This window comes from Eptatretus burgeri, chromosome 3, assembly GCF_056783735.1.
Source record: "Eptatretus burgeri isolate ZD-2024b chromosome 3, Ebu_testis_v1, whole genome shotgun sequence".
In the NCBI taxonomy this organism is placed as follows: domain Eukaryota; kingdom Metazoa; phylum Chordata; class Myxini; order Myxiniformes; family Myxinidae; genus Eptatretus; species Eptatretus burgeri.
Window position 1 is genome coordinate 29,560,107 of NC_140963.1, and position 24,936 is coordinate 29,585,042.

Here is a 24,936-nt window from a genome sequence, read left to right on the forward strand (position 1 = left end):
TTATCCCTGTGGACAAAGTTTACAATACTTTTCAAACCTGATAAAGACATCAATTTCATGGTGTGCGTGCGCGCGTGCGCGCGTGGGCGTGTGATTAATTCTAAGTCTTTGGACAAGGTGATATAGTTGTGCCAAAACCTAAAAAACAAAAGGGGTGTCGGAAAATTATGAGTACCGTATCTCATTCTGATTCGTCCTGATGCTGATTGCTCTTTCATCCCTTGAGCATCTATCCACAGCACTCCAAGCAGGCCCTTCACAATGTGAGTGGTGTTGCATTAGATAATTTGATTACGGCCAGAATAGGCAGAGGGTTGGAATCCCTGAAAACTATTTGTTGCTCGCTCTTGGCAATCCCTATACATGCTTTTGGGTTAATGTGAATTTTCTGAGATGTTTGGGGTTTTAGTGTGCTATCTTTAGGACATGCGTCAGGCACATTGAGTGCAGTTGTCGGCAGCTCGGAATACTTCCGATCATTCCTGTTTATTACAGTCAGTGTTGTTCAACATGTACATGAGATGACCCTATTACACTCTATTACACTGCTCCCCTCTTCATGAAGAGTAACTCGACAAGTGTGAGTTGTAAGTTCAGACATGTGTCCACCTTGTGAATATCAACAAATTACCATCAGTCAATCTCGGGCTTCATTGCGTTTTCCTTTTGTTTCTTGTTTGAATTTTATCGATTAAATCAAACCACGAGTTTCCACTTCTGAAGTGGATGTTGTCTTTCTTGACCAGAACTTTGAGTACCTGAATGAATTGTACTTATTCTGTGCTAAGCATTAGGAGAATCTTGTTTCTTCCATAGCTGATAGATCTTGACCTGCATTTACAATCTCAACACTTTCAGTGTGTACATTTGTCTGTTCTCTGAGTGTTGTTTGAATTTTCACTTCTTTCTGGACTCACTTCTGGTACAACTGACTCTATTGATGCTTAGTACATTACTTGTGGCATGGTATATGGTGCACTTCTGTCTAATTCAGAATTAACTGCTTCGCCCCAACGATCATATTCATCATCATGGGAATCCATAGGCAAGTAGGCAAGATATGCTCCACATGGACAAAGCTAACCTTGTCAGGGACCAAGATCTTGATTAAATATGTGCAAAGCCCACATACATTATTTTCACTACCATTCCTGGAAACCACTTTAACCATTTATAGTGATAGGTTTCATGACCTGACCTGGTTTGGTTTTCCACTTTGTTCTTTAACTCTTCTCCTATCATGAAACTCTAACTTAAATTGCTTCTGTTCTACTGACTGTGCTAAAGTTCGTTACTGGAAAGTAAACCTTGTCCATGGCTGCCTTTTTAGAAACAGCTATGCTGGTGTTCTTCCAGTCATGGTATGAGATGTATTCTGATAAGTCATCAGAAAACTTGCCAGCTTGTGGTATAATGACAATTGGCATTTCTTAGGATTTGGATCAAGCATTTGTTTGATGAAGTCATGCTTAACACTGTACTATGCATTCAGCTGCTCCATTTGAGGTACGGTGGTACCTTGGTATATTTACACCGTTCCTACTCATAAATTGGCTAAACCCTTCTGAAGTGAACTGAGGTCATTTGTCAGAGACGATTTCTTCTGGAAAACCAAATATAAAGACAACTATCTGTGCAAAATGTCCAAAATTTTGCTTGTTGGTGTTCTCTGCATCAGGAATATCTCACCCACTTGGAATGACCATTTAGAATTATGAACAATTTATTTCCCTTTAGTTCAGCAAAGTCTATACGCAACCTTTTCCATACTCTGGCATGCAATTTTAATTTGCTGATTGTGGCATCTTGCTCACTGACTGACATGTGGTCCACTGACCCAATAGGTGTTCTATTTAATTATGCTACCCTGGCCACCATAGGTAGCTATGGGCTAAACTTTGTCATACACATTCCAAAATGCTGATCATGCAAATATTCCAGAAGTCATGACCTGAACTTATTAGGTAGTAGGAAAAGTACCAGTCCCCAGTGATGGGGAAAAGGAAGCAAAGTATCCATCACCAGTGATGGGAAAAGTCTAAGTTAATCTATCCATTTAAATTATTTCTTAGACTTCGAAAAGGTTAATCGTGTTGCAATCTTGGTTTCACTCGGAGCCAAAGCTCTGAGCTACTTATAGTGCCCATTGTGAAATGGTGGTGCAACATCAGGTGGTGGAGGTTGGGATTATCTTCGAAGAAGGCTCAATATCCTGTGTGTGAAATAAAATTTAGCATCGACATTCATTATTCATTACTGTTCTCCCAGAATTTAAAAAGTGAATATTGAGTTTTTCAGTTGCAGTGTGAGAAGCAGCCACCGTAAACTGGAGACAGACGAACGCACGGACAGACACCACAGTTCACAATTTATAATAGATTGTATCTCTGACACTGCACAAGATCCAACCCTTTTATCCTGACATCTCTAGATTCTTGTAACAAAATAAGGACTCAACTCTTCCTCCAACAAACATTTTGGCCAACCATTAGCAACATAGTCATGTACTTTTGACAAAACCGGGTCCTATTTGGTTGCCCTGTGAAGACTCATCTGTGATCAGCAACACATCTTCAGGTCAAAAGTAGAACACCACCTCTCTTTCTGCATTGAATTGCAATGGCAGCCTAGACATTGCAGCAGCATCACAATTGTCAAAAATCATCGTAGGTGGATCCCGGTCGGTTCCGTGGAAGGGGTGAAGGCAGTTTTCCTGTTGGCTTTTCACATCACCTGAACCTGATGATGTTATATGAGGTGGTCTGCTTTTCCCCCTGGGAAGGCGTGGATGTGGGACCTTCCTGGGGACCTTAGGTGCAGGTGGGACACTATCTGTGGAGCCCCCTCCCCACCCCACAAGATCCCAGGACTACTGTATTTGCTAACAAAATGAAAGCCCATCCTTGCATGTGGGCTGCTGTTGAAGTCTGAACAGGGGATTTGGGGCTATAAGGGATTAATGGTCTCTCACGATGGTAAACTGGCGACCTTCAACGACGTTGTCCATTTCTGACAGCACATCTTTGAGAGGTGTCCAACCTTCTTGGAGGTACAGCATCTGCTTCCAAGTTAGAGCAGATATGGGACTGCTGCTGCCAGAGACAGCAATCACATGCCCTACTCAGGCTACTTCTACTGGTACCCTTTTATATCAACCAAGTGAAGCTTTTGGAACATGCTGCTTCTGAGCGTACAGCTTGTTCACATCGCATGCAGCTACAGACATCATTTGCTTACCACCAACCCCATGAGCTCGGAACTCTGGAGACCTTGTCTGCCATGTCCTGAGTGACCGTAGTCTGGCATGCCTTAGCATGCTCAACATTTTGCTGTGCATGTGTTCATTCATCAATCCACGCACACGCCAATCTCTCCAAACGGTGTTGGAAAAAAATCACCAAAATAACAAAGAATTATAATTGAGCTGTTTTTCAAGTGCCACAATGTACTCACTCATTTCCTCTCCTGGCATTTGGTTACCGATATCGAATTTGTCGCTTTCAGCAATCCCCACTGGTTTGGGACAATAATGCTTTTAGAGCACCATGATGATCTTTGCCAACGGTTTCCTTCAGCATGGCTGGGAACAGCAGCGTAGACTTCAGGCCCAACAGCAGTCAGCAATATGGTGAATTTGCTTTCCAATACCACCCGATTTAAAACAGCAAAGACGTCGGCAGCAAAACAGAGTTGAACGTCCAGACCAAAAAGTATCCCCAAAAAAATAGAATTCTCCCAGTCATCAGACAAATCCCACAGGCATCTCCATTCTTTTTTATACACTGTCATATATGTGCAAGTCCATGAAGAAACTCCAGATTTTCCACTCGCGTGAAAATGAACACAGCTTTGTTGGTCAGCAGGAATACTCAACCTATCTTCCAACAAAACAACTTGAGCTCAGGAATGCACTATCCCATCCTGGTCGTTATTCTGTGGTATATTTAGGATGCCTGCTCGACATGCCGAGTGCACTCCTTGGCTTGAAAGAGACTTCAGATCACACCAGTATATTTTCAACTGGTAGTGTTCAATATGCACACAAGATGGCGCTATTACACTGTTTCAGTTTGAGGTGTGGAGTCGGTTTGAGTGGATTGGTAACAGTGACAATGAAGACTTTCTAAATGGAGCCTTTGTGCCATCGTGCAACATTATTGGCATTCCCTGTGCATTAGTTGTTGCCTTTTAAAATTTATTTATTTATTTCCCCACTTAAAAGGATTTTAAATTTTGCTCATGTGATTCGGATTCCTTTTGTATCTGAAAGAAAAAGAGAGCTGAGCTCAGAAATCAGGAACAGTTGAAGAATCAATCTTGGTGACGAAGAACTCGCTTGAGAATAGAAGATGTTGCTGCTGTGGTCATTTTCAACAAAGATCAGAAGATGACGTAATGAAATGAATAGAGCTCATGGTAGAAGGAAGAAAGCCTCGAGGACGTTCTGAAAAGATATGGACTGAAACTGTCAACAAAGATATCCTGACTCTTTGGGTTTGCACAAAAGTGGAGCACTGGATACTATACATCCATATGGAGGAATGCCATCATTCGGGCAACCCCCTTGGAAAAGGGGAAAATTGTGGTAAAACGTTTTGTATTCTGATTACTTTGGGATAAAATTTCCATTGTACCATCACTTCATTCTATTCCATCATCATTCTCTTTCTGTACTGTAATTGTTGAATTCTGCCTTTTTTCTCCAGAGCTATTTAACAAACCTTAACCTTTCTCTTTTTTTTCCAATAACATTTTATTGCTGCAATGAGTGTGTGCATGTGTACATGAACTCATTTAAGATGTGTTGTATATGTATGGTTGTAGAAACTTATTGCCTGCCTTTATAGTTGCAAGCACAAGGTACAAAATATTGCAGCAGTTGCCTATGTTGTGAAAAATGTATTTCCTATTTCATGCTTCTTCTGTGTTGTTAATTTGTTTTCATATTTGAGCACCATTTTGCTTCAGCACACCTGCTGTATATACCAAAAGTGTTAGACTTATGACTTGCCTGTTTGTAACTGCCTGTCTGCAGGAACAGAAAGCTCCAAGTCCGAAACATTCCTCCACAGCTGCAATGGGAGGTAAGAACTGGAGGCCAGTTTTGGGTCTGAGACTTCTATAAATTTACTGGGCCCACAACAAGAACCACCTGAGTCAAACTGAGAATCAAACCCACATAATTTATTTCCTGCATTTGGTTGTAATCTCCATTCGTGGGTTTCAGTGGGCAGAACGGAGTCCTCCCAGAACTTGAAGTATCCACCTCTATTTCGCGAAAGGAATCGGATTTCATTGCCCGAGTTGCGAAGTTAGTTTTTTTTTTTTTTTGTTCTGAAGGTTCTTTTCAGGATCATCACTGAACCCCAGACAGCCTCCAATTGAGGCCCGGCAAGGAGTGATGTAAGCGACATTTTTTTAATGATATGATGATGATAGGCTCGGATGATAGGGGAAGGGTTAAAATAGTGCTATATGACATTTACTCCAAAATGACCGATGTGGCCCTTGCATCACTCCTCCTCACGGCGCCTCAATTGTAGTTTGTTGTAATATTCCCCTGGGCTGTTTTTTAAAGATCTCGGTGAAGTTCTTCTTTATCACTCCCCTTGCTCCATCATCAATTGCAGATTGTCGGTGCTCTTCAGCTTTCAAGTTCTCTCAACTTGATTTTTGAGATCCGAGTATTTGGCTATTCTCCTAATTTCCATGTTACTTAGACCAAAGTCACGAAGTGCTGGTAACTCAATTAGCAATTCCGTATTTTCCTTTTTGTATCAGGGTACTATGCCTGGTCATAATGCTTTGGTTTCCATGTTCACATTTGGTGGGATGGTCAGGTAATACTTGATCACTCTGTCCTCGTTTTCAACGATAGCTTTTGGTTCATGTTTCCATGATTTTTCATAGACCGGGATATTAAAGTTTGGAGATAAGGAAGAAACATGATCACAGATTGGTCATTACTCCTCTCTGGCCATCTCTTTTTATTATTTTTGCTTATTTTCCACAGGAAGAGACAGCACTTGAGTAAAGTTAGCTCATTCGGTGACAGTACTTATGTATTTTTTGATTGCAAGTGTTACATCTTTATAAGCGACAACAGCAACAATCAATTTGTGGTAAACCTCGTTCAGTAATATTTGATGACAGTTGTGGAAACATTAATTTTCTTGATTTGAATGTTGTTTCAGGTCCTGGACAGTATTTTGGGTCAGTATGGTGAGGTGGAGAGCTGTGATCAAGGTGTGTTCTTATTTGCAATTTCTATAAATAACTTTGTTTTTTTTCTTTCCTCCAAATAAACAAAAATAACACTTGGAGGCAGTTCAGTTTTTTTTTTTTTTTCAGGCAAACCTCATAAAGCCGGACCAAATGTCCGTCCGTACGTCCGTCCGTCAACAATTTTTCTTTCCGATCTTGATGAAACTTAGTATGTGGGTAGAGGTCGATGAGTGTTGCACAACGATATAACTTTTGTCCGGGTTGAAGGTCAGGGTCAAGGTCACGAGGTCCTGTAAGTTATAAAAATCGCCATTTTCAAAACCTATCCAGTCTGCCATTCTACAACATATTCGGCAACTGTTTATTGATTATGATAGTAAAAATATTATCTTGTATCTAACCAGACAGATTTTTGAATTTCCGTCCCGTTTGGCCGCCACGTAACCTGGAAGATGGTCAAAAACACCTCCCGGTACAAAGAAAACTTTTTACTTCCGATCTTGATGAAATTTGGTATGTGGGTAGAGGTCGATGAGTGATACCCAACGACATTTTTTCCCGGATTCGAGGTCAGGGTCAAGGTCACGAGGTCACGAAAGTTGTGAAAGTCGCCATTTTCAAAACCTATCTTGTCTGTCATTTTAGGAGATATCTGGCAACGGTTCATCGATTATGATAGTAAAAAAACATTATAGAGATGACCGTCACACCCACACGGGGGTAATTTTTTTTTGTCTCTTCATTTTTATTTTTTAATAATCAGTTATGATTCCTGCTCAATTTGCCTGGTATATAGTCCAAAGCTTTGTAGGAAGTGTATTTTAAACAAGATTGTGCATCCTGTCGAACCCCGCTATTTGCGGATTTGTTGTACGCGGACCTTGTGCATTCACGGTTTATAAAATGTGACCTGCATCGACATTCGCGTCCCTGTGCTTTGCGTATTTGTTGTTGTTTTTTTTGCCCCATGTTTTCACAGGCGTATTTGCGGGTTTTTTCATGGGTTTATTCATGGTTTTTCACGGGATTTTTGATTTTTTTTTCCCCACCCTCATGAATCACTAACCGCTGGGAACATATGGACCCCCTTTTTACATTGAAACAATGCCCTACTATTCGCGGATTCACGATTCACGGCGTTTTCCGGGAACGTATTTCCTGCGAACAGTGGTTTCCAACAGTACTTTAAAGTGACTTGCACAAATGCTTGAAAACTTTTAGGGTCCTTCAGCATCTACAGTTATTTCCATTATTACATTGCAAGGCCAACCATGAACAAATTAGAGACGACCTTTTAAAAAATAGATTCTTAAGTAGAGTATTTGTTGTAATTCCTCAATAAAAACACTGCTACCAGACAATATTATATCTCAAACTTACAAAGCCGTTACAAGCACTATTTCAACTGGAGAGTTCATAGAACACAATACCCCACAGTGTTAATTAACTTTTACTTCAATTTTAATAAAAATGGTGGTTTTAACGATTGTTGAGAAAAAAATCTGAAAGTTTAGTGCTATTGAAGTCGTCCAGAAGCAGTCCCGAACAGCACCCTTATACACCACCCCGTTGAACCTTGATTTTAATTGAAGTACTGCAAAACTGGAGGTTCTTGGAAGTATTGTGAAGGTGGTTTGTGTTCTGCAGTCAAGGTAATAATTCAATTTAAATAAAATATTGCAAAAGTCGTATAAATAAATGAATTCCAGGTTTCACCACTGTTTTACCCAGTGACTATTACATCACCCTATCTAACACTTTACATTTGTTATTCATGCTTGTTGTATGTGCCCATTATGATGTCCTTAAAAACAGTTTCCTGTTTGGAATATTTTGTTTGACTGCGAGACAGGCAGACGGGTTAAAAAATTATCTCATAACTCTTTGTGTGCATGTGCGATCGGGACGAATTCAGAGCCAAGGAAGGTATGGTAAAACAAAATACTACCGAGTCGTGCTCCAATTAGTGTTCAGAATATAACATTAAATTAAAAGAAGTGGTTCCTCGATCATAAACTGATTGGACAGACGGGCATCAACCTTTTGTTTCACCCCGTTTTTTTTCTCTCTTGCTTTGTGTGCGTGGGTAACTATCTTAATTTTTTTCTTATTATTAGCAGAAAGAGAAAGCATGTGTCTCAAATTTAAATGTGTGGAGTTTTTCACAAGGTGGGAACTTAAAATATTTAATGAATCACTGAAAATACTATTAAGGGACAGCATGGACTGTTGAGGGACCTGCTCGTGTAAATTTTATGCCTCATGTGAATGAACAGCTGCTTGAGCATTCCCAAATAAACTTTAAATTAGAGGCAGTACGAGAGATGGGGCAGCTTGCTTCAACTGCAAAAGAGGCCAAAATAATTTGTTTAAATTGGAGCTACTTGCTACCTTCCCTACTGCTGACACTTTGTAAGAGCTGTTGATTCTGCATTCATCTTGCTGCCAAAACTACAGAATGAGGCTGAATGCTAATATTCCATTGTACAAATGAGCATTCATTTTAGGCCAAAACTGCACAGATGCATTCTGGAAACTATTGAAGTTCTGAAAAATTCTATTGGACATTCTAAGTACTTTTGAAAGCATCTTGTGTAGCTTCTGCTTTTGTCTGTCCATCCTGTAATCCCTTTTTCCTGACACAGTAACTCAAGATTCCGAATCTTGTTTCCTGCAATATGAATTGTAATGGGCTTTTGATAAAGGCTTTTGTTTGGATTAAATAAACGTTCTAAGCGATTGTATTCTGAATGTAGCTTGTATGGGAGGTATGATTTGGGTTGTGCATCCCAGCACCGACTGCTTGCTGGATAGTTCCCAAAACTGAAGGAAACTCATTTTGTTTCCCTGGATGGGGCAATGAAAATGGTCATTGGGCTCGACTCGATGGCAATTCAATTTCTCTTCGGGACTCGCATAATTTAACCTCCTGCCGATGGGATTGTACGACTGCTGGGGGGTTTGGATTTGCGTGGTCTTTTTTTTTTTTTTTGGATACATAGTTGAGGCTCCTGGAAGAGCTATTTCCTGCAATTCAAAATTGAGGTTGATCACATTTTGCCTTGTGGGCCTGCATCATTCTGGATGTAAAGTGGCAGTGGTCAAGTAAGAGGTGGTTGCCTCCTGTGTTGTTTTACCTCTCCAGGATAATATTGTTGTGGACCCGGTGTCGGGGGCATGAAGACCACAAGGGGGGAAGCTACCTTGGGTTCCCACCAGACTCTCCGGAATCGCAGGCTGTCGCACACAAATAACTTTGTGACACGGCAGGTCGCGAATCGACTGAACGCCAATAACTCGACCATGTGACTTGGGCTCCTCCATCTGATAAATACCGTTTACCTAAAAGTCACCTGGTTTAATTACCAGGATACACGCCCTCGATACTTCTTGTTCAAACCGGAACACTTCACCGGATCAGATGCAGCCGAGCATAACTGCCAATAACGTACCAGCTAGAAAAACAGATCATTGAGGCATAATGTCCCGGCTAAGCTAGAATACGAACAATGCTGGACCAATGAAGGAAAAGCCGAAAACGAGTTGGGAACATTTCTACACAAAGCATTATTTACACTCAAGCTTGGAAAGATATGGGGCACAGTAAATTGGGTTTATTGGTATATACAGCAGGGGATAGCAAATAATTTGTGGGGTGCAGCAAAAGGCAAGCAATTTTCAAAAGCAGACACAGAGCAGACTTATCCCGTTAGAACTTCTACAATCTTAACTTGTGCTACGACAGGCACCATCACATTACTCTCTCTCTCTCTCTCTCTCTCTCTCTCTCTCTCTCTCTCTCTCTCTCTCTCTCTCTCTCTCTCTCTCTCTCTCTCTCTCTCTCTCTCTCTCTCTCTCTCTCTCTCTCTCTCTCTCTCTCTCTCTCTCTCTCTCTCTCTCTCTCTCTCTCTCTCTCTCTCTCTCTCTCTCTCTCTCTCTCTCTCTCTCTCTCTCTCTCTCTCTCTCTCTCTCTCTCTCTCTCTCTCTCTCTCTCTCTCTCTCTCTCTCTCTCTCTCTCTCTCTCACACACACACACACACACACACACACACACACACACACACACACACACACACACACACACACACACACACACACACACACACACACACACACACACACACACACACACACACACACACACACACACACACACACACACACACACGATTAGATATAGTTCAGAAAGAAAGAGAGCAGATGAGGATAAACTGTCTCGCAATACCTGGCATGGTCGGCCGACCAACGCAACGCAGTACGCTTAGGGAGAGGAATACTGGTGTCTAAGGTGTGGGAGTGGGAGATGTAGTGCAGTGCAATATGAGGGGTGCAGTGCCGTGCCATAGGAAAATGGGATTGCGAGTCAGTGTTTTGTGCATCCAAAGGGGATGAGGTAGAGGGGTGGAAAGAGAGAGAGAGAGGGGAGAGAAGATTCTTGAGGTGAAAGATCCCTAACCTAGTCGTGCATATGTCTTTGAGTGTAGCATTTACCTCCGTGGGACGCTCTGCTTGAGCGTTCCCACCTCGAGAGTTGGCGCATTATCTCCGGCTTAGTCACTTTGCCGGGGCTCTTGGCAACGAGCGCTCCACACTGGTCCTCAAGAAGAAGAATGTCTCAGTCGCACACCAACCGCGAGTGAAGATCCTGTGAAGGGCAGAGCCAACGAGGAGCAGCCAACGCAGAGCCGAGAGGAGCAGAGAAGAGGGTGAAGCAGAGAGTAAACGGCTCCGCGCTCTTCTATTTATAAGCCCTGGGCGAAGGGTGAGGTGACGACCCAAAGGTGACGTGCGGTGACCTGAATCCCGCTCTATTGGGCCACATCGACCCTAGCCACGCCCTGCCAGGCTCCTGCGGCCGGAAATTGTCTCATTCGCCCATCCCCTCATCACGGCTCGGAGCTTCTGTCTCAACATAGGGTATGAGCCGACACCCCGGCCCTGAACGTGCTCCGAGTGCAGCCTGAATGCCGAATAGCAATGCACATCTGCCATCCACGGGCCCCGTTTTATGAGCAAAAATGCACACCAGGGCCCCGTACCAAACTCATGGATCGCTAATCCCATGACCCCTCCTCACCGCCCTGTCTTGCCATATTCTGGTGACTGGACGAGGGTCGTATTAATCCCACGTGCTCACACGGTACATCCCCGGTGAGATGCCGTCGAGCTATTAACGTCAGTAGCTCGGCCTCGCTTCGCATGGTCTGAGGACAGTCCAAGTTGTGTAGTACTCCTCAGTGTAGTGGCAAATTGTAGCGATGCAGAGGTACGAGGGGTTGTGAGAATATTTTTCCCGTGTGCGGGAAGCGTTTGTGGCCGAAGTTGTGAGTTTTGGTGAGCGAAGGGGTGAGCAAGTTGAGATGCCGGTTGGAAATTGGCATGCAGATTTGAATGAAATAATGGCGTGCAATGCTCGTGTGGTATAGTGTGTAGTGTGCTTTGTTGGAGGGAGTTTGGTGGTGGTTCCAAGACACGGGAGGCATCATGGTGTGTTTGCTATTCAATCCCATATTGCAAGGCGTGTATGCTTGCTTGCCTTGCACCAAGGCTAAAAGGAAAGGGTTGGATTAAAAATCAGAATGGGAGACAGAGATATAGTTAATAGACCTAGCTATAAGACCCACGCAACGCACTTCGTCCCGTTAACCCACTACACATGAGGGGGAGGTGTAACTGCACGAAGACTAACAAAGTGGCTTGTGTTCATCCCTTTGTTGGAGCAAAGATGAAAAGATTAATTGTGAAGTTTTGGTTTCCATTTTATCGATTTGCCTCGTGATCAATGTACTATACCACCGTTTTTTGCAATACCAGCACTGTCTGCTAGCTGGTTTTTTTTTTGTTATTTTTTTTTATAGCTTTCATTTTGTTTCATGGGAGTTGGGTGGGAAGAGGGGGCGATGTTTTCAGAATGAGCCAAGTTGGCTTGTATGTTTTTGTTTGTGACATCTTGCTTGCAGTCCTCTTCTACCCATGACTATTTGTCTTCCTGTGTTGGAACTGTCGTATTATTATTGTTGCTTTTATTTTTTTTCATTCACGTGCAATTATTTTGAAAACAAACCTGTGGATAGATCTTCTCACAGCGTGTGCTACAAACCAGATGATTGTGTTGACGTGTTAACGCAATATTCCAAACCAATGAGTTTTGTTTCATTGAAAACAAAGAAGATGCAATTTGTAGGTTTTCAATCTTATCACAGCATTGTGAGGCAACTGCTCAGATATAATACACCAAAACAAGACAATTCCATGAATCGCAATTCTATTTTGCTTGAGGTTTAAACATTTGATGTCTCCATTTGCAGTGAACTCTGACAGCGAAACTGCAGTGGTGAATGTTACATTCTCAAACAAAGAACAAGCTGAGCAGTGAGTATTGTCTCAAGCCTTCATCTAGTTTGATAGCTGTACTATATAATTATTGTGTTGTCATGCATGCCTATTTACTTAATCTTTCCTCCAAGTTAGGTTTATAGTTCCACTTCAAGCTTCATCTGAAGCACTTTACCACCATCATGATATTGTATAACATTTCAGTTGTGTAATAATTAGCTATGCTGCAAAATCGTTATTATTTATCACTATAAAGATTTTTCTAATGTCAAAAGCTCATTTATGAGCCAAAGCATATAAGGCATGCAGGACAAGCACGTGGAGACATTGGTGTACTTTATTAGGAACTTACAAAGATATTGTTATAACCACGCGACTGGTCCGGGAATGACCGAATCACAGGGGCCATCAACCGACTATGGTTGCTCATCGGGTTTGACGCCCCAAAGCTGGATTACAGGCCTTAAATTCGGATGCCTCGTCAAAGGTCACAAAGCCGACCGAGGGTCATGTGCTCGTATTGTGCGCCAGTCAGATGTATAACCGAGTGGCTGGTTATGACGGCACCATACACAATTTTACTGAGCGCTTGTCACTTTTACCCAATTATTCACCTTAAGGGTACCAATCGTGAAAACTGAACCACTTGGAGAGCAAGAATGGAGGCCAGGCAGGAGTAACAAACAGTTCATGGATTGTTATTGGAATAAAAGCCACAGCAAGTCGTCAATAAGCAATGCACAATAAAAAACAAAACCCCCACTTTACCCACAACGCAATCCTAAGCGACACAGATTTCTTTACAGTTCTTATCTTTGGGCCCATTCATGCACTTGACAAGAATACAGTACAAAAATAGTTTCAACAATCCCAAAAGGTTTATTTCAAACCCGGAGGCAAGCTGTGCAGAAGTCGATGAAGCAGAATTCAACAAGTCGGCAGCTCTCTGGTGCAATCGAGCTAACCGTCGCTCCCCTCAAAGCCATCGTTGCTTTGGGAAAATAAATGTTCCCACCTCCAACATTCAGTTTCGCACACTCGGAGACTCGAGCATTCTCCACCTTTCTGCATGACAGCCGTTCCCAAAATAGCTCCCTCTCCTCCCGTGAACAGTTGCTCTCTCGGCTTTTTTGTGTCTGTTCTGGAGCAGCTCTTATGATCAACAGCCTTTTTGTGTGAGCTGCGTCACCAACTGACCTCACAATAGTTCCCTCTCTTTTAAAGCAGCCGTTAACGGGATGCCACACGTGAGATCAACCACCGATCTGGCCTCGCGCTGGTCCGCGTGAGCGAATTCCCGTGGTGAGGCTATTACCGACTTCCTCAATGCTGTTTTGCCCGAACAATCAGATCCTGTGGTGAGGCTAATGGCTGACTCTCTGAATGCAGATTTGCCACACCTGCATGTTCTGATGGCTTGATCGGCAAAGTTATTTTGTCCACTTTGTTGACACATGTAAACAGACAATAGGAACATTAAAAACGTACAGCCAGAGGTTTGAATAGAAGAGGACAACAGTAGGATACAGTTTGAGCCAGAGACTCATCTGTGTTGGCCTGCTTAACATTCACATTTCAACCCATGACTTGTGATGCTGAAATCTCATATACATTGTTCATTCATCCATTATTACCTCCACCAAAAAAGGTGGACGTCCATAACTTGTTGAGATATTGTGCTATATATCATTTTTGGCCCCATCACTCAACGTTGAAAAATCGCTTAAAAATTGTAGTACAGAATATAGATCTTCACTAAAATCTCATAAATTCCTCATTGGCACACATCCAACCTGTCCACAAAATTTAATACATTATTTATTATTTATGGGAAATTTCTGAGCATCTCAATTCTTTGAAAACCAATATCCTCATGAATGCATTCAGTTTGATGATGGGTAGTTCAGCATTATTTTAAAGCTAAAGTCCAGCCTGTTTTATTCCACAGAGCTCTGGAGAAATTGCAGGGCTATGAGCTGGAGTCCAATATTCTGAACGTGTGCTACATCCCAGATGATGTGGATCAGGGTGAAGGCCCACGCGCTTCAGGTCGGCGTGCAGGTGGGCGACATGGTGCGGGACCAGCCACACATGCCGGGGCCGGACCGGGTCCTGGGGCTGGCCCAGGCCGTGGCCGTCAGTTGCAGACCGGTGAGGTACCACTGCGCATCCTGGTGCCCAGCCAATATGTGGGAGCAGTTATTGGAAAAGAAGGTGCAACCATCCGCGGCATTACGCAACAAACACAGTCAAAGTAAGTAAGTTCTATGCTTAGTCAACTTATGATTGGCATTACACCGAGAGAAAGAACTGGTTTTGCTTTTTATTTTATTTTTATGTGCAAGTTTTTTTTTTTTTTTTCTAATTCACATGTGTTTTTTTAAATGAAGATTTTAGTGAGATTTAAACAACAGGCTTGCTGACTTATTTGATCCAGTTAGTTTGGGGACTTTCTATGATGGTTAAAACTTGATTTTAGATGGTAATACTGTTTCACTAAGTGTAGAAAAAAAGTTCCAAGCTAAGTTGTGTAATATTATTTATATGTTGCGAACCATTTGTCTGTCTCCCATTTACGGCGTCCGCTTCCGCTTCGAATTTTTACGTTTCAAAAGTTGCTGATTGGTTATTTTGCATTTTCATTTCACTTTTCTTGATGTAATATAGTCACTTCATTGTCCCTTCCAGTAATCCTTAAAATCAACATGAACATCTGGATTAAAGTATATTTAATAAAGATTTTCATGGAGTAACATGTAATTTAAAAAAGTTATATTTTTCCCTCTTTTGAGACAAATCCAACCTTCACCTCCTGATGTTTCACCACCACTTTACGGTGGGCAGTATAAGTACCTCAGAGCTTTGGCTCTAAGTGAAACCAAGAGTGCAATACAATTAACCTTTTTAAAGTCCGTGAAATAATTGAAATTGACAGATTAACTTGTACTTTTCCTGTCACTGGTGAGGGGTACTTTTGCTTGTCACGTCGATATAAATACTTTTATGGGTTTGTTTGTACGTTGTTCTTTCACAGCTGAACCATAGCACCGAGAGGCCCCAAATTTTGTCTGTAGGAACTTCAGAATCTGAGCAAGTTTTTAAGCTACCCCATCCATCACCCCTCCCCCCAACGAGGTGTGTGCGTGTGTGTGTGTGTGTGTGTGTGTGTGTGTGTGTGTGTGTGTGTGTGCGTGTGTGTGTGCGTGTGTGTGTGCGTGTGTGCGTGTGTGTGTGCGTGTGTGTGTGTGCGTGTGTGTGTGCGTGTGTGTGTGTGTGTGTGTGTGTGTGTGTGTGTGTGTGTGTGTGTGTGTGTGTACACACACATACGTACATACATCTGAAATTCGTATAAAAATAAACAACTGCTGGGCCAATCTCCATCAGATTATGCAGACGTACTGGGAGCACTCTGGTATACCGGGCGTAGTGGTGTGCGCCTGTAATCCGGCTACTCGGAGGCTTGGGTTGGAGGATCGCTTGAGGACGGGTACTCTGCACTGGGCTGCGCTATGAGAGGGTGTAGGGCAGCCCGGAATCATGGCGAAACCCAATCCTTATCCCTGTGTCGTAAGAGGCGACCAGGGTTGCGTCAGGAAGGGCATCCGGCGTAAAACCTCTGCCAAATCATTATGCGGATCGTAACGGATGATCCGCTGTGGCGACCCCTAACGGGAGCAGCCGAAAGACGAACAACAACTGGGAGCACTCTGGTCAGGTCATGGGTACAACCCCTCCATTGCACCCCCACAAGGTGCTGCGTGGTTCAAAATAAATTATTTAGGGATTCTGGCACATGTTATGCATTGAAAATGTTATCTTATAAATAATTTAGTTTGGGTGTTATTTGTGCATTTGTTTGTGACACTTTCATGGCCGAAACCACTGCCGGAAAAGCTCACTAATTGAGGTGCAGCCAAAGGAGCTGTACAAAAAAAAATGATTTGTAAGAATTCACTTTCCCGGAGACAGATAGACAAATTAAGAGTAAAATAGATTGTGGTTAAGGTGGGGGATGACGTGAGATGGTGTACCACCTGATTTTGAAGCCTGTGAGGGAAGACGAGTGTTGAACAGCTTAAGGAAGGCTGTCTACAGATTGGGGAATTGAGAAACAAGTGTGTTGAAGTTTGCAGTCGGCCTGGATTTTGGAAGTTTAAACAACAGTAGATTCTGCAAGAAAGCATTATCTTGGAGTTGCTGGTAATAATAGTCAGATTGCTGAGAGAGCAGAGGGAGCTATATCTGAGGAGAGGCAGGGGGAAAAAAACAACCAAATACAGAGTGACCACCGACCTGCTTGCGATAAGAGATCAATTGACTTTTTGTTTCGGTGTCATGGTCTAGATTTTGTGTCATCTAAAGATCTCCACATTATTTGCATATCTGGAGAGACATGTTGCTCAGGCCCAGCCCTCCGGGGAGAGTGGGATTCCATGGAGGTTTTACATTTTATATATTCTTTTCCGAGGAATTGAAACTGAAAAATGGCCTTGTGGGCTGATTAGTTCCGAGTTTTCAAGCAAAGGTTTGGAATCACGAAGGATGTCCAATCTGCAGCTGGCTTTGAAGGATAACTTTGCTATATCATGATTTGCCCAGGAGAGTTTGGGGTTTTTGGTGAGGTGTAGCAATTAAAGAGACTGAACTTTTTCCAGGGGCTGATCATGGAAATAGATAAGAGGGTTAGTTTTACAATGCTTTGTGACCGATAAGTTGAGATTGTGTATCTGGAATTGATTAGAATTTGGTCTAATAAAAGGAACATGTCCTTCAATCCTCAAAAAAACCTAAAAATCAGAGTGATGTCACTGCTCATGCATATCACTGGGATGGTGTACTGTATGACAACTTGGAGTTAGACCTGTAAAAAGGAAAAGAGACTTTTCCTGATGATCAGAGAGGTCCTTTTTGTTGATGAGAAATAAGTCTGGGCCCAAAGTACTGCCATGGGGTACTCCAGCCACACTGGGAAAGGAGAGGGGAGGAGAAGGTTCCATTGATAGGAATTTGTTGAGTGCATGAGTGGATGAAGTCACAAATCCAGGAATGAAGGTGGCTGTAAATGTCAAGACAGTGAGCTTTGCAAGCAGATTAGGATATCAGACTGGGTCAAATTTCTCAGATATGTCCAGTGAGACTGTTCTGACCTCTTGTCGGAGTTGGGGCCTCCAGCCAATGTTGAAAGGGGAGCAGTAGCACATCTAGAGTTGTGATCGGAACGGAATTGAAACTGATCAGACATCTGGCTGTTTGAAAACAGGAAACCTGATATCTGCAGGAATGATGGAGTCAATAACTTTCATTATAATTGGAAGTAAGTTTACTGTTCTGTGGTTGATGGGATTTGCTCTTGCACCCTTCTTTTGGATAAGAGTGATCATTGCTGACTTCTAGGTAGACGGGAAGTGGTTTTAAGGAAGACAGGCGAATGAGTGCAGATAACGTAGAAGAGCAGCAATTTGGCTGCCTTGCACAAATTACCGATTTTAAACCGTTGTATGCCGGATAAATTACATAATGAGGTCAAACTGGTCGATTCAATTGTCACCTTGATCACATGCCTTTCTTTTGGGTGTGTTTGTTTATTTTTATTTTTATGTGAAATCTGGTCTCACCAAAGGACTAAAAGGCAATGTATCAGAAGTGGGACAGTGGGGGTCATACAATGATGTAATAAATAGGAAAAGAGGAGAGATAGGAATGAAGGAAACACTGCATGAAGAGAGGAATTAACTGCATGAGTAAATTTTGATAAAGTAATATGGTTGGATTAGGTAGGGTTCATTGGGGATAGAAAAGATTGAGAGTAATGGGGGCTGGGGAGAGGTTTCCTTAAGGCCCGGTCACACCTTGACGTTTTAGCCAGCGATGGCAACGTATTAAAATGTATGTAAAACGCTGGCTTACGTTGAACTTTTGATGTTTTTTTTTAAAGATTCGGACGTATTCATAGCGACTTGGTCTTATGTATAACGCATTGGTAATGGACACAGAACGTTTCGTTGTGTTATAGATAACTTATGCCAACGAATGCTGAACCTGTTGTCGGCCTACACAACCGATGCCCAATGATAGTCTAACTTAGGCATAGCGCGTTGCATGCATCGCCGACGATGTCGTGACGTAGCCTATTAAAAGGCTGATGCACAACGATTTGAATCATAACTGCCGAAGAAATGGAAGTGACAACATCGCGGTCACACCTTGGCGATCTTGCCAGCGTATGCCGACCTAAGAAAAATGTGTCTAAAACGTTGGGGCACGTCAAATACGGTATGAGTAAGTTTGGTATACGTGAGTAGAACGCTAAAGTACGCTATCATACATCGTAGTAAGTAGAGTACGTCAAGAAATTTTAAACATGTTCAAAATTTTACGACGTACTCGGCGTATGACACACGTTCCGCATGCGATGGGGATAAGTTTTACACACGATATGTGGACGCTTACACACGTCCACAAACGCTACTTATAAGCTACTCATAAGTCGAAACACGTCGCGGTAATGTCTTTTTTACGCGAAACTTATTTCTAACTTATGTTTGACGTGCTTTGAACCAATTCTTTACGTGGTCCCAACACACATCGACGTATGTAGACGTATTCCAATGACGTCTTCCGGTCGACAAAAAAAAAGAAATGAACGTGTTTCTCGCTTACAACTGCCATATAAAGACGTGTTCCCAGCGGTTTTGGGAATTGGTATATAAAAATGCTGCTCATAAAAGGGGAACCCAACAGTGTTTTCGAGTCCTTTTTGACTCGATGTCCATGTCAGCAGTAACAGTATTAGTATTAGTATTAGTAGTAGTTTGTTCATGTTGGCAGTAGTAGGTGAGTGTGAGGGGGAGGGTGTGGGTTATGATGGATCGTCCTTGTGTCCGCGTGTCCACGGGTAGGAGACATCTTTTCACCATTGTTCGAAGTTCTTCGCGGCTAATTTTTTTATGGGGCTTTTTCAACAATGAGCTATAGCTTGTTTTTACGATTTAGGTCTATTCATAACGGGTTGGACAAATGCACAATGAACTAATAATGTGCATAGAGCGCTTTGATTACTTATAGATACGATATACCAACGAATAATTATCGTGAAGTCGGCGTTCACAAACTATGCCCAACGATAGCCTAACTTATCCATATCGTGCGGCAGTTTATCTTTGCCGGTGACGTGGGGTTTGCTATTCATAGGCTGCCACTCAACGATTTAAATGGCTGCATCTCCACTATTGAAAGTAGACGCTTGCGCTCAACAATTGGATTTTTTTTACACTCAACGACTTTTAAACGGTACCACTCAACTATTTTCATTGTTTACAATGAACGATTTAAATTGCTGTCACTCGCCTTTGTTTTTTGACGCTGGGGTTTTGAAATTTGAAGCGTTTCTTCTGAACGTGTGAAAACGCTCAAACTCGACTATTTTAAATAGACGCTGCCGATGGACAATTGGAATCATAGCCAAGCCAGACATCGAAGTGTGAAAATCCTCGTCATGCCGAAGAAAAGTTTGAAGAATGCTGCAAATAAGTGTCCTGGCCGTGGCCGTGGACGCTGACGCAAGGACGATCCATTATACCGACGTCTTTCAGCCTATGAGTAACTTAAAAGTAACGTCTGTCGATGTGTGGCAACGATCGTGTAACGTGCCAACAACACGTTAATCATAGGTTAGAAATAAGTTTCGGGTACGCTAAACATTACCTCGGCGTGTCTCAACTTATGATTAACTTACAAATAGCATGTGCTGACGTCTGTCAACGATCGCAGACCGTGCATACAACTTGTGGCCAGCGTAGCGGAACGTGTGAGTCATACGCCGGCATACGTCGTGAAATTTCAAGCATGAAAAAATTTGAGGATAACCAAAAAGTACAACGTTTAAAGCCAGCGTACAACGACGTATGGCAGTGTTTTTCAGCGTGCTCTCAATGTTATCAAAACTTACCTATAACGTATTCAACGTATTCAACGTGTGCCAGCGTTTTAGAAAAAAAATTCAAAAATCTGCATACGTTGGCTAAAACGTCAAGGTGTGACCGGGCCTTTAGTTGGTGATCTTCAGTACCTCACTGGCATCAGTTCAAAAAAGGTGGATTAAACAGACTCTGTTGTTGCTTTTGTTATTTGGTTATCATGATTACTTTTAACTGCATGAGTGTAAATGTTGATAAAGCCATAGTAGTTATGCTTAGTGGTGGTTCATCTTCGTTTTCTTTTTTTCTTTTTTCATGGAATTGTGGCCTTTTAGGATCGATGTACATCGCAAGGAAAACCCTGGTTCTGTGGAAAAACCCATCACCATCCGATCAAGTGCTGAGGGATGCTCAGCTGCCTGTAGGATGATCCTGGACATCATGCACAAGGAGGCCCAAGAGACCAAATCGTGGGTCACACAACTTTGATGTTTAGGAATATTAAATCTGAGCACAATTTTTATCCATTCAAAGCACAAAAATAAATGTGAACAACACAAAAATATGGTTAACAATTGAAACTTTAAAAATGCATATGTTATAGCTCCGTCCTGTCATTGAGGGAAGTCCTGTTGACATGCAGTAGAATCTGGATAAGCGTATGTGTGAATGTAAGCACACATGAAAAATAAGTATGGACGGGCCTACCTATTTGATTTCTCCATTAAAAATATGCGCATATAAAAACGTCATAGAAAGGCTTTGAAAACTGAAAATATTTTCAATTCGAGCATGAAAGCATTTCGTGTTTTATTGACTTTGGTACATAATCTTTAAGTCTGAATTTCTTACACGTCTAGTACTGGTACTTACAAGAGGTGTATGTTCAAAACAAGTTGTTCATCAAGGGCCGTAAAAGGGCATTTTATGACCTTTTCTGATAAAGGGTTGTAAAACACCGTTTTTCATCACTATCAAAATGGACACGCTAGTAAAGAGTCGACCATACACCCGTGAAAAGAAGATTGAGATTATCGTCTTTCACACACAACTCTTGTAAGAACCAGTACCAGACATGTAAGAAATTTGGACTTAACAAGAGGGCTTTGATGTGAATGGTGAGGAATGAGGAAATAATTTTTCATTGTGAATGGTTCGAAGAAGATAGGGAGCAGAACCAAAGACGGGCTTTTTACCTGGACGTGGAGAACTAACTTGTTGCGGAGTTTAAACGGATACATGCTCGAGGACTGAAAGTGTATTTAGTATTTGTTTTTGAGGTACAGACAATTAAAATTGCAATGATGTAAAAACTGACATCTGTGCAGCCAATCTAAAGAACATTTACCATTATAAACGAGTCATGACTTTTTGAATACATATAAGCGCATATGTCAGGCTTTTTGAATACAAGCACATTAGTTTCACTAAATCTAAAAATAAGCACATACGCTTATTATCCAGATTCTATTGTATTACATTGCACATTGTCATCATAGATTGGCCCTGTCTCACTCAACACCTATCCACTGTAATTTTCATCACTCTCAGTATACATGTATTTTCTCAGGCAAATTGTTTTGATTCTCTGAAATGAAACAACTTATAAATATCAGGTCGGGAGGTTTAGATTGCCTTTCGCTGTCTGCCTGGGATCTGTGGAGGCTCTGTGTGGCATGACCATTGTAGTTGATACAAGGCATTTGTTGTGTGCACCCCCTCCGCATCCCTACCTCCAACTGGCACATTTGCACATTTCAAAAAGGTGATTGGAGAAATTATATCTAAATACTATCTCCTGGATTCAAAGGCAGAATGAAGATTAATTACTGATTTAACGAAGGATGCAATGAAATACCATAACATGCTGAGCAGTTGGGTAGTTTTAGTCCTTGAAGTCAACATTTGTCAACCTGATTTATCATGGTTATGCTTCAAGGTGTGGGGATACAGGTTGGAAAGACTTGCTCGGCTCAGGGTGAACAAGAAATAAAGCTGAAGGTTCAATGAATATGGTTTTCACCTCAAGGGTAGCAGGGTAGCTGAAGAAGGATGTCCTTGTACAGCTACCCTATCTCCTGTTCAGGCAAATTACACTCCAGTCTTGTGCCATTCCAGTCGTTACCTCGGAACATCATGCCACACAGGTCAGCTTGGTGCAGCATTTTCCACAAAGGCTAGACCAATTTTCCTAGACCAATTTGAATGTGGGAGAATTGCCATCGAGAGATAGCGGAGGCAAGAAAGGAAAACCTGCCAACGTCAATCTCCGCAAGGACCAGTCTATACCTGCAATGTTTGCGGTCGATGCTGTGCGTCCTGCATTGGCATATACAGCCGTCGCACAATGCACAACGTTGAGTGCGCACACCAACGAAGGGGGGAGATTTGTTGAAAGCGACGACTCGCATCGTGCTTCTAAGTGTGAGGCTGCAGGTTTGAAATATTTGAGAGGCTCAGGATGAACAAGAAATAAAGACAGGTGCAATTAATGTGGTGTTTCCTCACTTACCCAGCAGTCTTTAGGATATGTCACTGCAAAAGATATAGTCAAATGTCAGTTTCACTCTGTGGGTAAAAGAGTTGAGGGTTTCTGTATGCTCTTAAAATATATCGTAGCTTTATCTTTTTTAACCTCCGCCATCGAAGATGGACGGAGGTTACTGTTTTCACCCCTGTCTGTTTGTTACTTACGAAATCTAAAGATTTCTTAAGTATATTGATGACTTCCGTTTCTGTTTGTTACTTACGAAATCTAAAGATTTCGTAAGTATATTGATGCCTTCCGTTTCTGTTTGTTTGTTTGTTTGTTTGTTTGTTTGTTTGTTTGTAGGCACGATAACTCGAGAACGGAAGAAGCTACCAATGTCAAATTACACCACGCGATTCAGGAGGGTGATGGCTAGTGCTGAGTAGATTTTGGTCAAAATCTGTCAAGGGTCAAGGTCACAGTGAGGTCAAATATTCGATTTTTGATGGTTTGGTACAGATAACTCGAACGGAAGAAGCTTCCAATGTCAAATTACACCACGTGATTCAGGAGGGTGATGGCTCACGCTGATTAGATTTTGGTCAAAATCGGTCAAAGGTCAAGGTCACAGTGAGGTCAAACATCCAAAAAATGATAACTCGAGAACGGAAGAAGCTCCCAATGTCAAATTACACCACATGATTCAGGAGGGTGGTGGCTAGCGCTGATTAGATTTTGGTCAAAATCGGTCAAAGGTCACAGTGAGGTCAAACATCCAAAACATTCAATTTTTGATGGTTTGGTACAGAATCATTGTAGAAACTTCTGGTTTGCGTCGCTACCTTCTCTAGAGACAGCTTTTATTGGACAAGGTCAGAGGTCAAGTTGACGATTTCTTAAGTACCAGTCTATGACTGCTTGCTTGTTTGTTTGTTTGTTTGTGAACAGTATTACGGGAAAACTCCTGGACGGATTTCGACGAAACTTGGTGGGGAGGTTAGGTATGGTCCAAGGATCATACCATTACAATTTGGACTTGGTCCAAAGTCCAATATGGTCGCTATGGTGGCCATTTTGAAAAAAAATTGAATTTTTGTTTTTGCGTTTCTACATGTTTTAAGTGATTTCGAACCAAAAATAAATAAATTTGTTCGAGAAAAAAAAATAAAATTTGCAACTTTTTTTCAAAAAAAATTTCGATTTTATTTGAAAAATATTTAAATTTTTCTTTGCATTTCTACCTGTTTTAAGTGATTTAAAACTCCCCAAAAGAAAAATTTGTTAGAGAGAAAAAAAACAAATTTTGCAACTTTTTTTTTCAAAAAAAGCTCCATTTTTTTTTTTTTTCTTTTCGGCATTTTCATACGCGGCGATAGAGTTTAGTTTATTCAATCGTGGTTCAGTAGAGTCTGATCCGTTTTGACCTACAATGAATAAGATATCAGGTTCACTTAAGTGACCCAGCAGTATTGGCGGCGGAGGTTTTGCACTCTACCGAGTGCTCCCCCTCTAGTTTCTTTCTCACTGTGTTGCACTGCAAAGTTTAACACTATGAAGTTGCCATTGTGGATGTAGAAAATGTTTTTTTTTTTTTTTTGTATACCTTGGTCGAGGCTCGTATGAGAGCTAACACACAACTCACAGCAAGGAGGCATGAGACAAGAGGGGCGGGAGTGGAAGGGACAAAACATTGGGGAACAGACACAGGTGAACTGTGGAAGGGAGAGGGATGGGGATGGGACGGGGAACATGGCGAGGAGAAGATGGACATTACAGGGACTTTCAGGAAGGAAAGCAGGAGAATTGAAGGAAGTGGGCTTGGGTGGATTATCTGGGGTAGAAAAGATCGAGGATTTGGATGGGGGAAGATAAGAGGTGGTGGTGAACAGCTGTTTTGAAAGCCTGGAGGGAAGAATGGGAAAGAATAGAGTGAGGAAGTTTATTCCAAAGGCGGGAAAAAGAGGAATGAAAGAGTGAAGATGAGCAGTG

The 24,936-nt window shown here is 42.0% G+C and overlaps 1 protein-coding gene across 5 annotated transcripts in view; it reads left to right on the plus strand.

Annotated features, from left to right (window-relative positions):
* The window catches only part of LOC147029615 (insulin-like growth factor 2 mRNA-binding protein 3), a 316,214-nt gene that overhangs the window by 154,879 nt on the left and 136,399 nt on the right, over positions 1-24,936 (plus strand). For all 5 annotated transcript variants that reach the window (XM_085872801.1, XM_085872799.1, XM_085872797.1 and 2 more), the window contains 5 exons: positions 5,036-5,084; positions 6,195-6,246; positions 12,534-12,597; positions 14,510-14,815; positions 20,813-20,947. In XM_085872801.1, the coding sequence (XP_085728927.1) occupies positions 5,036-5,084; positions 6,195-6,246; positions 12,534-12,597; positions 14,510-14,815; positions 20,813-20,947 (606 nt within the window). The remainder of the gene's footprint in view (positions 1-5,035; positions 5,085-6,194; positions 6,247-12,533; positions 12,598-14,509; positions 14,816-20,812; positions 20,948-24,936) is intronic.